The sequence below is a fragment of the Cupressus sempervirens genome, chromosome 3 (assembly GCF_028749045.1).
Source record: "Cupressus sempervirens isolate cs-2001-9-10 chromosome 3, ASM2874904v1, whole genome shotgun sequence".
NCBI classification, from domain to species: Eukaryota; Viridiplantae; Streptophyta; class Pinopsida; order Cupressales; family Cupressaceae; genus Cupressus; species Cupressus sempervirens.
The window spans coordinates 1,081,873,172-1,081,886,902 of record NC_143120.1 but is presented as its reverse complement, the minus strand read 5'-3'; the positions used below and the strand labels follow the sequence as shown (position 1 = coordinate 1,081,886,902).

At 34.6% G+C, this 13,731-nt stretch overlaps 1 protein-coding gene across 1 annotated transcript in view; it reads right to left on the bottom strand.

Moving 5' to 3' along the window:
• The window catches only part of LOC149570519 (uncharacterized), a 115,427-nt gene extending 109,218 nt beyond the window's left edge, over window positions 1–6,209 (bottom strand). Inside the window, exon 1 of the mRNA XM_089823116.1 lies at window positions 6,061–6,209. Within this exon, the coding sequence (XP_089679242.1) occupies window positions 6,061–6,150 (90 nt within the window). The 5' untranslated portion in view covers window positions 6,151–6,209. The remainder of the gene's footprint in view (window positions 1–6,060) is intronic.
• Window positions 6,210–13,731: the final 7,522 nt, after the last annotated feature.

Sequence of the window (13,731 nt, the reverse complement as noted above, 5' to 3'; positions counted from 1 at the left end):
GGAATACACCTCAGAAAATTTTAAGGAATTTTGTGTTAATGCATGGATTACTCAATCCACAACAAAATGGTGTCGCTGAGAGAGAAAAAAGAACTATTGTAAAGGTTGCCAAAGCAATGTTGTATGACCAAAACTTAAAGAACCTCATTTTGCGAAGAAGCATCTAGAACAGACGTTTACAATCAAAACAAATGCCCCATTCACACCTTGATAGCAAACCTCTTGAAGAGGCTTTTACTGGTGTGAAACTTGACATAAGTCACCTAAGAATATTTGGTTGCCCTGTTTGCATCCATGTGCCTAAAGAGAAGAGGTTGAAACTAGGACTTTTTGGAAGGAAAGGAATTTTTGTAGGCTATAGTGAAACTTCAAAGGCCTACAGAATATAAATACCTAGACAAAGACAAATAGAACTAAGCAAGGATGTCATCTTTGAGGACATTGCCTTCAAGAGGGCAAAGAGCTCTAATGATATAAAAATTCAAGATTCATCTAAGAATATGGAGGAGGATGTTGCTCCTAAGTTTCTAAGGAAGTATCCAAAAGAAACCCTAAATGAAAACCAAATTGCTCCTCAAATTTAGAGGGAGTATGAAGAAGAGAATCCCAATAACAACAACAAAAAGAGACCACTTTGGGCTAGAAGGATGATTGAGGAAGCTGAAAATTATTCAACACTAAAAGGAACCTTCAAAGAAAGCTAGAGGCCCAACAGATTCTCAGGTAATGTTGCCTTAATGAGAAAAATCATTAATTCAAAACTTACTAGTGTAAAAGAGGCTCTCAAGCATCAAGTATGGAAAGATGCTGTGATAGAGGAGTATCAATTCATTTTGAAAAATGATGTATGGGAAATAGCACCTAGACCTAAAGACAAATCTGTTGTCTCTTCCAAATGGCTCTTCAAAATCAAACATGTTACAGATGGCGGTATAGAGAAACACAAAGCACATTCTGCTGCCAGAGGGTTCTCACAAAAGGAAGGTAATGATTACGAAGAGACATTTGCTCCTATTGCCCAATATACTTTTGTTAGAGCAGTCATAGCTATTGCAGCAGCTAAAGGCTGGAAGATCCACCAAATGGATGCGAAAATTGCACTCTTGAATCGCACTATTGAAGAAGTCTATCTAATACAACCCGAAGGTTTTGTGATTCATGATAGAGTTTCATGTATGCAAATTGACGAAAGACCTATAAGGACTCAAGCAAGCTCCCCGAGCCTACTATGAAAGGATCGACAACTATCTTATGGAACTAGGGTTTTCAAAGAATGATGCACACCCAAATCTCTATTTTAAAGTTTTGAGTTTTTTTGTTTCTAGGTTAGATTGAGTATTTTTTTAAACATCAATGTTTCGGATCACATATTTTGCTATTTTATTCTTGCATTCTCTCATCCTGGTGATGGATCACGAAGTGTGATCCGAAATATTGATGATTAAAAAACATACACAATTGAATCCAGAAACAAAAAAACTCATGACAAATGGATTGTGGAAATTTGATAATGTTATTTTAAAGTTGCTAAAGGTGGTATGTTAATATTAATCCTATATGTCAATGACCTACTAATTACAGGGGAAGATCACCTTATTGTCCAATGTAAGAAGGAACTCGTTTCTGAAATCAATATGAAGGACTTGAGCATTTTACTTCACTTTCTTGGATCAGAAGTATGGGAAAAACCTGATGGTATTCTTTTGAATCAAAGGAAATATACTAATGATATTCTAAAGAGATTTGGGATGTTAAATTGTACATCGATGTCTACACCCATGGAAACCAACTTACATAAGTTTAACGAAGCGGTTGTAGAATCTAGATTTGCAGATCCTACTCTTTATAGACAACTAATTAGATCATTGATGTACCTGGTTAACACTAGACTATATGTTTGGTATGTGGTTAATGCTTTAAGCAATTTTATGTGCAAATCACGAGAGATGCACCTTGTTGTTGCAAAGCATATATTGAGGTATCTTCAAGGTACTATTGGATATGGTCTTAAATATGAAAATATTGACCTAGATCTACATGAATACTTCAATTCAAATTGGGTTGGAAGTGTAACTAATCGGAAAAGCACATTAGGATGTTGCTTCAATTTGGGATCAAATACGATCTATTGGATAAGCAAGAATTAGTCTTCAGTGGCACAAAGTTTAACAGAAGTTGAATACATTGCAGCCACCATGGGAGCAAGAGAAGCAGTATGGCTTTGGAAATTGCTTGTGAGATTATTTGGAGAGCCCCTGAAACCTACTACTATCCATTGCGATAATCAGAGTTGTATTAAGCTTTCAGTTTATCCAATATTCCATCATTAATCAAAGCACAAAGAGATTCCTTAACATTATGTGAGAGACATGGTAGAAAGGAATGTGATCCAATAGGAGTATATTAGTACAAGCGATCAAACAACAAACATTCTCACCAAGCCTCCTCCAGAATGAAAGTTGAACACTTCAGGAAGAAACTTGGTACGATTGAATTGTAATTTGTTGAAACTAAGTCTCAAATTGTTTATTTGTACTAATATATGTGTATAAAAGATGTCTAATGTGTAAACTCTTTTGTCATATGTGTGACTTTGTGACTTTATGGGCCCCCTGTGTACATTATTGAAAGGTGATGATCTTTAAGATAATGAACACTTGTATTTATCATTATTAGGTGATGACTTTACAATGATTAGCTCTCTATCATGATGAATATCATGCGACTTGATATTCGTGGACATGTCATGATAGTATCTCTTGGACATTTTGATAAATATCATGAGACTCGATCTGTTATGAGATAATCGTGGTGGATAAGTGTTTCCATGGCTATGCCATGATTTGTTGTGGTAGTCATCATGGGACATGATGTCAATGCATATACCGTAACATGGATATATAAGAAGAGTGTCGTGAGACTTGATATTCTTGAGCATATTATATCCTTTGATATCATGAGTTAGATGATAATTCTTTGTACAATAGATAAGCCTATTGTGATACATATATATACTTTGTTAGATATCTTCCCTAGATAAGAGGGAATGTTTAAGTATGATATATATATATATATATATATATATATATATATATATATATATATATATATATATAGAGAGAGAGAGAGAGAGAGAGAGCGGGGTTGTCGTTGCACCAAAAGACCGATCTGTCAATGCCCGATACAACCACTCAACATATAGTACACAATAGGCGGTTAAGCCCTTGTCACGAATCTTGAGGGGAGCACTAACCAAATTTCCAACAATCTCCCCCTTAGCATTACTCGAGGGTTTGAGGATTCGAACCTATGACCAAGCTCTGATACCACTTGTTAGAGTGGGGTTACCGTTGCACCAAAAGACTGATCTATCAATGCCCAATACAACCACTCAACAAGAGATGGTTAAGCCTTTGTCACGAATCCTCAAGGGAACGCTGACCAGATTTCCAACATATATATTTTCAAATATTGCTTGAAATCATCTATCATTCACAAACTCGATCAAAGTATCATAACGAATACCAAGTATATTGTCAAATATGTACGTACAGATTATAATTGACTCAAGGTGGTCATTTCATATTCTTCTTGATGACTGAGTGCAGGTATTATATCAGATTAAGTCTGATTAATCTCCTCCCTGATTGGCGATCTCATATACATTATTATTGTTGTTAAGAACAATTAATAAATAACCTCAATTAGTGATCGGGTTTGCTATGGAAATGAATCGGTGCATTCAAAGAGGTGTGTCCTGAATGGACATGTCCCCACCGAGTGGAGACTTGTCCATTCGTGGACATGACCATTCAAAATAATATATATATGACTGACCCAATCTGCCTAGAAGATATTGAAATCAATTAATATTCTATCTAGAGCAGATCAGGCATTACCAGAAATAATTCAAACTTACAAATATTCGGTGTTTAATAACATAACATTTGTATCGCATTCATAGTTGACATAAGAGCAAGAACTACATTTGCTGGTCGTAATTGTGCAAATAAGTAATCAGAGATTAGTTATCAACCAATTCTGAAAGCACAAAGACATCCAATACTATAATCTGATAAAAATTGAATCTACATTTACATCCGCCCAAAAACAATTATTCATGATGAAGGACAAAAAATAAATGTACTTGCAGCTTGGAGGATAATAATAGCCACATTTAATTAATTTAATGACTGAGGATTGGTGGCCATTTCAAAGACTTTGTGGGCTCTTCTCCAATCTGCACACAAAAAATGAATGACACCACAAATGTTAATGATGTCAAAAGCGAGCCGCGATAGATCTCTTCCCCATGTTGTTCAGATACACCAAAGAAGATATATTTCTATGTTTACACTATTTTGCTATTGTACATTATTCTCCAAAAAAAAAACCGACAATCTTCTAAGCACTAGCGTTCGAACAAGCAAATCTGGGAATGGAAGCTCGCAAATCTGTAGGAATCCAAAGGATAAAATCCTTTTGTTTATTAGGCACGAGGATGAAAACCATTTAATTGGTCAGACGATCTCAGTCAAGGGTTGTAAACATGAGCTTCATGATCATGATCTTCAGCTGCAACAGATTACATAATTTGCTATTTGTTGTTCGGTGTGACTCTACTATTTACTGTTGTATTTGTTGAAATTGTAATGTCTTTTGAACATACTTCCAATGTTATTTCCATTGTTATTGCATTGTATTTTAGCATATTACCATTTCAGTCAAATAAGGATTTCACACTGTATTTATAGGCTATAGGTGTTGCTATAGCAGCATTGGTTATTGTACCTCAATACTATTTAATGGAAGTATAATTTCTGTAATCATTTTCCGTTGTGTGACCAATTTACAATCTATTTAATCGCTATTTTGGTAAATTGTGTTACAAAGTTTTAGGTTCGGACAGATTTGCTTAGAATACTTAACTTTTGAGCAATATTAAAATATTTCCATGTGGTCAAAATGTTTAAATCTGGAATTGTTATATTCAAGTAGACATTTATAAATTCTAATCTCCAATCCATCTTTATCGATTTGGATTAACCTAATGACGCTACAGCTGTATCAGAGCATTGTTAAAACTTGTATAATTGAAGGTTATTTTCCAAAGATATTGACTGCGGATATTATCAGAGCTAATTTTCCTGCCAGGCTGTGACTTGTGGGAAATTCTTCAAATTTACGTATGATAGAAAGAACTGTCAGACGCCAATGGTCTTATCTAATACTTCCATAAAAGTATCATCCGTAGAAGAGAGTGCTATACGGTATGTGAGCTACAAGAATCAGTCTGAAGCTGCAAGTACAGCCTTAACATTTGAAAAATAACTTAACAACGAAAATTGCATTCTACAAGAAACGATTAAAGACCAGTTCCATTCCAAACATTTTCAATCTACGAGTAGACAGCAAATTCAAATAGTTGATGACATCAATGCTTGATAAAAGAATATAAAAATTCTGAAATTAACTGCCTAACTTTTAGTATTGAGCGATTTTTCCGGTTTCCCTCTAGAGGGCCAAATCATCGGGGAAAAGTTTGAAGCCAGTGTGATAAAAAAGATGGCACTAGTATCTGACAGGAAAAAACAAAAATTAATTCTTGTGCAAAGAGTCACAGCTTCCTCAACACTTCCTGCAAGCTAAAAAAACCTAGAACAGAAGTGGTATTCGGGATTTTTATGAAAGAAGCAATTGATCTTGTCCCCAATACTCATTAATTCGCAAACCCTGTGATTTGTCGGCAGCATTTTGCAAAAGATGCCAACACGAATATTTCACAGAACTATGTGATTGGGAAAACCTAACCAATTCTTCAAACTCAAAAGTAAATACATCGGCCAGAAAAAATTGAAAGCAATGATGTATTTTGCTCATAGGAGAAAGCTATTTCTCAGAGAGCCACGAAAAAAGAGTTGCCAAACATGTGATCGAGGTAGAAAAATTAAGTTCGATAGTAAAAATTTGAAAAATCCAAAAGTAAAATCTCAAACATTCAGGCATCCAATTTTGCGTAGTTTGCCTGTAGTGCAGGGATGAAAAAAGCTAAAAAAGTACCGCGGAAAGCATGGTGCAGATGAACACCAGCAACTGTACAAGGTTGACATCTGTAGACGCAGCAGTAGCAGGCCTAGGCCCTCTATCCATCGCTGCAATTCCAGTTCGTGACGTGTGGGCAACCAGATTCTTTTACTCCGAAGTAGGGAGAGCAATACGTATTGAACGTACCCTATAAATTACGGGTGATCCTGTAACCCCGGCCTTTTTTTTAATTGTAATCTTAGTAAATTTTATTAATTGAAAAAGACTATTCATCAAAAAAAAGTATCTTATAAATGGCGAGCGCAACACATTAACAATAACAATAATAGCGAATGCGTATTATGTATTTTTCTTACAAAATATATTTAAGAAAAAATCAGAATATTGTATTATAGTAGAAGAACACCAACTACTTTTTAACATTCATGTGGCTACACGAAAGGTAGGGTTAATCTTTGCAAACTTCATTTTTGACTAGTTCCATTATTTTCAAATGGAGGGTCATAATGAGCTCTCCCAATTTTCCAATAGTGTTTTATATCATGATCTAACTATCAAGCTATTACAATAGTTGATTCTAATGTTCACACTTTCGAGCGGAAGAAAGTCGTGTGGATGGAAGGAGAGCTGGGATGGACAACTTGGTTCGATGATCATGATGATATTTTGGAATAGCTTTTCTATCTCCTCTTTTTGTTATCTCACTAGAACTGCTACTTAATGTGTTAGTTGGCTATTTCTAGCTAATTGTTGGACTTTGATCTGGGTGGTTGAGGCTTGCCTCCTCCCCTCTTTTGATACTGTACCTCTTTTTTGTTCTCTCAATTATTTAATTTAAAAAAAAATAAAAAATGAAATGTCTTTGAGATTAAACTACTCAAGAAGTGGAAAGTACTCACACACTTTTTTTTCCAAAAAAAATCAGTTATTTCCACTTCTCAATTTCACATCAAAGTTGATGAGAGTTAGTTCTTAATTGACCAATGAGAATTTTGGATTTCCACAAGACATAGGCTTTATGTACACTTTTGTAAAAAGATCACTAGTGGGATTGAACTCTTCAATATAGTGAATTTTTCTCTCACGAGCACTTTACCCTGAGAATATTTGTTATTTTTTTATTTAGAATTTTTTTTTATCTAGAACATAAGTGTATATCTCTTTGTTGTCTAAGAGGGGTGTGTGTTCAAAAGTATAGTCCTTTAGCACATCCATCTATTATTTTATTGTATCTTAGTCTTATTTATTTTGTTGAATCTATCAATGAAAACAATGTTTGGTTGTCTACTTGTTTCCATGCTTTGAATTCTTTTTAAAAAGCATGTGTGACACATCATAACAATTGCTTCAATGGGGACTAAGTAACCCACTTCGCTCAAAAAAATATCATAATTAATCAAGTGCTTTTATAATCCCCCAATTTGTTTTCATTGTGAAATAGAAGTGTTGTTGTTCCACATTCACATTTATAAAGTACAATTGTGAGCAATAAAAGACCAAAAAGAACCTAGATAGCATTTCAATCCCAAAGTTCGACCTCTCTACATTTATATTAAATATGTTTTATATCATATTACCAAATATCTTTGTAAACATCAGATTAATCATAATTGTTATATCATTAGAAGGATTATAAATGTCATCGCTCTTAAAAAGAGGTATCACTAGACTAGTTATCCACTCCTTACGAAACTCTTGCTAAATGATTTTGTTGAATATTTTTGGTATGTGAGATACGAGAAATCTCATCCCCACTTTAGATACTTTGCTTGAAGATCAATCAAATCCTTGACTTTTCCAACTCCCAACTTCTTAATACCTATATCACATCTTGCATAGTGAGAAACATTGTTGTAGTGTTGACTAGAGGAAGAGGGACAACCTCTATATTCTACTCATAGAATTGTCTTGCATAATCAAATCATTATGTCTCGATAATATTATTCTTACTTTTCTTCTTTCTAGGTTGAAGTTTCTTCCAAAATAACTTGGGTTTTTTTTCCAATGTAAATTATTTCTAGAAAAATGGAAGATTTTTTAATGAGCTAATTTTTTATTAGTTTAATATTCATTTGATTGAATAATTGCTACTTATATATTGGGTAGATTGAGTTTGTTCTTTCAATTGGAAATCCTTCACCACCTAACAAATGACAATTTCTAGAGATGAATAGAAAGAAAGACCTATTATTTTATTGAATGATGATGATGAAATCATTCAGTGCATGGAAAAAACAAGAGATCGCACAACTAAGCTTGGTTGTATAGTGATCACTAGGAAAGAAGAGTGATGTTGGTGGTCAATTTCATTGTGTTAGGATCAAAATATCCTCTGAAAGATAGGTGGATTTTCGTGGATAATTTTACATAAAAGAGTTGTTACAATGGATAGATTGATGCAAATGAGGTTTTGGGCCTCTTCAGATGTCCCTTGTGCAAAAAATGCAAAGAGACAATGGATCATCTGTTGGAAATATAGATGAAGTAACTGAGAAGGGAGGGGTGAATCAGTTACCACAAAAATAAAACCACAGATCCTTGAGATGTCTTAATATTTAATCACTGTTGATACTTGGTAGCCACGTAGATAAATGTTGAAACCTTGTAGATGTGTTGTTAACTTATTAAGCATTCAAAGTGATTAACATGTATGAATAAAAAAAATAACATGAACACAAGTGACACCAGATTTAACGTGAAAACCCAATATGGCAAAAACCACCAAGTAACTATTCACCAATTTTTCACTCTTCTGAAGTGAGCCCTGTTAGGAGCCAACCCTGTTAAAGGTTACAAATACACACTGTTAGATGTGACCTTGTTAGAGGATTTAATCACCCTATTAGGAGTGGCTTGGTTAGAGGTCTTTAGAACAATTCAACTAAACTGTCACCTTGTTAGAGGATTTACAAAATAGCTATTAAACCAACTATGTAAAGAGATTATGGATTCACTGTTACAATGATTAGAAAGCAACAATGAAGTGACCTGAATGATATGCAACTTATCTTTTGTTGATTACAGATCTCTGTTATGCTTTACTGGATCCTTACTGATCGAATACAACTTTGCAGCTCCTCCAGGATATCTAATCCTTCATCAAAATTTGCTCAATATTCACTTATTCCATCCTCATCCATATATTCACTCTCACGCTTGAATTCACAACTTGAACATCTATATATACCTTTCAGATTATCAAGTCAACTCAAATATAAGTTACAACAACTGAAAAAATCATTACATCAGTCGGCTACATTTATTGCACGAAACAATTGAACTTAATATCAAAACAATAAAATCCTTCGTTGGCCGACCCAGTTCGGTAACCACTGCTCTAGAATGGTTTTCTAGTGTTAACCAAGTGAAGCTTGGTAAACACTGCAAACCCTACAAAAATCCTTTGGAGACCAAGTGAACTCAGGTAGCACTGACCTTCCTTTGTTGACCTTGTGAGCTCCGTAGAAGATAACTTTCTGCCACATTTCCTTTGATGACCGAGTGATCTTGGTAGACATTAACTTTTCTTCGTTAACCTTGGGAGCTCGGTTAACACTAACTTTCTGCTACAAAATCCTTTGATGCCCGAGTGAGCTCGGTAGACATTAACTTTTCTTCGTTGACCTTGGGAGCTCGGTTAACACTAACTTTCTGCTACACAATCCTTTGATGCCCGAGTGAGCTCGGTAAGAACTGACTTTATTGTGTAATGTTTAGAAACGTTCGGTAGACACTGTAAATTGCTTTGCTGATCATCTGAGCTTGGTAGACTTTGTCTGATGACTTATATGACATTTGTGTAACATCAAAGACAATACACAATTAACAATTGTATCCAACAATCTCCCTCTTTGGCATTGATGGCAACACAACATGTCATAGCAGAATGAAATTTGAAAACAAGTCTTTTTTTTTTTAGAATAATTTTCTCTATTAGATAGCAAACTCTTCCTCTTTCAGTAATCTCCCTCTGTGAAGGAATTACATAGCAAACTCTTCCTCTCAAACAAATTTCAGAAAGATATGACAGTAAAACTCTCCCTCTTTGACAACACATGCCAAAGACAACACAACTCAAATGAATTTTAATGTACCTTTAGTACTGATTCATATGCAATATTTCCTAATTATGTTGCATCAACTGATAGATCTTCAACTTGGAATGCATTGATGCATCACTAAAACTTCATTTTAATGAACTTCAGATAGGGGAGTGACCCCTAACTTACCTCTTAGCTACAAGAATGCATCCTTAGATAATGGCTCTGTGAATATGTCAACAATTTGTTCCTTTGTATGGACATATTCCAATATGATCTCCTTATCTTGCACCAATTCTCTAACCAAATGATATTTTATTGCAATGTGCTTGGTTTTGGAATGCATCACTGGATTCTTAGATATGTTGATTGCACTTGTATTATCACAGAACATAACAACTGGTTCTTTGATTTTCACCTTCATGCCTTCCAACAACTGTTTAAACCAAACAATATTAAAACAATTTACTGCTGCAGCAACATACTTTGCCTCTGCTGTAGATTGGGATGTACAATTCTGCTTTTTGCTTGTCCAAGAAACCAACCTCTTTCCAAGAAAGAATGCTCCTCCACTTGTACTTTTTCTGTCATCAAGGTTTCCTGTCCAATCAGCATTAGTAAACACTTTCAAATCCAGATTACCTCCAAATTTGTACCATAAACCATAACCTTTAGTTCTTTTCAAATATCTCATTATACTTTTGATTGCCATCATGTGATTTTCTCTTGGTTTTGCTGAAAATCTTGCTACAATACCAACTGCAAGGCCAATATTTGGCTTGGTATGAACTACATACTGCAACTTTCCAATCATAGATCTATACAATGTTTGATCTACTTCTTTTGATTCATCTTCCTTGGTAAGTTTTAATCCAGTACACATAGGAGTCCCAACTGGTTTACAGTCTTCCATACCAAACTTTTTCAATATCTCCTTGATGTATTTTGATTGAGTGATGTAGATACCATTTTTATTCTACTGAATTTGAAGACCAACAAAGAATTTGATCTCACCAAACGTAGACATTTCAAATTCTTTGTTCATTTGCTCTGAAAATTCTTTGCAAAGATCATCATTCTCTGTGAAAACAGTATCATCTACAAATATTTCTGCCAAGACAATCTTATTATCTGGTCCTTCATTTATATACAAGCTACTATTATCATTAGTTCTTTGAAAACCAATCTGAATAAGATAGTTATGCAATCTTTCATACCATGCTCTAGGGGCTTGTTTTAGACCATACAATGCCTTGTGTAATTTGCAAACTATGTTCTTCTTATCTGGATCAACAAAACCTTTAGGTTGTTCAATGTAAACCTCTTCATCTAGTATACCATTGAGGAATGTTGACTTGACATCCATCCGATAAACTTTGAATCCTTTGTGATTAGCATATGCAAGTAAGGTTCTGACTCCTTCCAATCTTGCAACAAGAGCAAAAGTTTCTCCATAGTCTATTCCTTCTTCTTGAGCATATCCTTTGCATACTAGTCTAGCTTTGTTTCTTGATACCTTACCATCTTCAGTCAGCTTGTTTCTAAATACCCACTTAGTTCCAATCACATTTTTATCTTCAGGCCTAGGTACAAGAGTCCATGTCTTGTTTTTCTCTATCTGCTCTATCTCTTCATTCATAGCCTCAATCCAACTATCATTTCCCAATGCATCTTTGATATTTCTAGGTTCAAAATCAGCAAGTAAACAAGTACCTTTCAACTTACTTCTTGTCATGGTTCCTTCAGATTTGTCTCCAATGATCTGATTTGCTGAATGATGTCTCCTGACATATTTTGCTAATACAGGTTCCTTGCCTTTTAAATGAATTTCATTGTTATCCTCTTGCACTTCAACTTCAGGTTCTGGTTGTTCTAGCTTGGTAGATATTGGTTTGGGTCCTTCAGACTCGGTAGACACTTGCTTGGCAGCATCTGAATGTAACTCGGGTTGTTGTAGCTCAGTTTGAACTTCTTGTAGCTCGATTACTGATGGCTCAAGAGTAGAAGATTTCTGATTGACTAGTATTGTATCAGGTTCAATGAAAATAAACCTTTTATAATCTTCTGGTTCCCTTTTTCTTTCTTCTTCAGTCCTTTCTGCAAACTCATCAACTTTCACATGTGCACTTTCTATGACTTTTTAAGTAGACAAGTTCAAACATCTATATTCTTTACTTTTGCAAGAGTATCCCAAAAATATTCCTTCATCACTTTTCACATCAAATTTGCCTTTTCTAGAGTCTTTCGAAATGTAACATTTACTTCCAAATACTTTTAGATAACTTACATTAGGTTTATAGCCATACCATAGCTCATAGGGAGTTTTGAATGTGTCCTTTTTTAGCTATACTTGGTTCAAGGTATGAACTGCAATGCTGATAGCTTCCTTCTAGTATTTGATAACAATGCTCTTTTCAATTATTAAGGTTCTTGCACAATCCATGATAGATTTGTTCCTCCTTTCAGCTATTCCATTTTGCTCAGGAGTTCCAAGGGTTGATACCTATCTTTTGATTCCTCTTTTAATGCAAAAGTTATTGAACTCATGTGAAATGAATTCTCCAACTCTGTCTGACCTCAAGCATTTCAATCTTTTCCCTGTTTCCTTTTCTACTCTGGCCAAATACCATTTGAATTTCTCAAATGTTTCTGATTTGTTCCTTAGATACATGACAGTCATCATTCTTGAACAATCATCAACAAAAAGAATGAAGAACTTTTCTCCAGTATAGCTTTCAATTCCAATGGGTCCACGTAAATCAGTATGCACAATTTCTAATATATCTTAAGACTGATAGTTTTTACTTTTAAAACTAGTCTTTCCCATTTTACCAATCTAACAATTCTTGCATAGACCGACCTTAGGTTTCTTTATGTTAGGAATGCCTCTTACTTTCTTGAATTTGCTTATGTTCACCAAATTATCAAAATTGACATGACACAACCTTTTATGCCATAACCAACTTTCTTCAACTTGAGCAATAAAACATGAACATTCACCTAGTTCAAGATAGAACAAGTTACTTTTAGTTTGAGTGCCTGATCCAATCAGCTTTCCTTGGTTATTCAACAGTCTTGCTTTTCCATGCATGAATTCCACCTTGAATCCAATATTGAGTAGTTGTGCCACGCTTAACAAATTATGTTTGAGACCTTCAACCCAATAGGCATTATCACATATAAGTTCTTTGGTTAGAGAGATTCTTCCTCTTCCTTTTATGTAACGAGGTTCATTATTACCAAACCTTACACTACCACCATCATAGTCTTCAAAATGTTCAAACTTAGTTTTATCACTGGTCATATGATGAGAGCAACCACTATCTATAATCCATGTATCATTTTTACTTACATGAGAAATAAGTGCCATCTTATCTTCCTCGTCACTATCAGAATCATCTTTCATAGCAATGTAGACAATTTCATCTTCTTCATCATCATTATAATCATTAGAATCTTTAGCCATAAAACATGTTTTCTTACCTTTATCCTCGAATGATTTGAAGTCTTTCTTTCCATTGTACTTGCAACCTTTCATCTCATCTTTGTTTTGCTTGTTTGGGCACCTTGCAGCAATATGACCAACTTCTTCACATGAAAAATAGATTAGAGGAACTTTACCTTTATATTTTCCTCTACCTCTAGG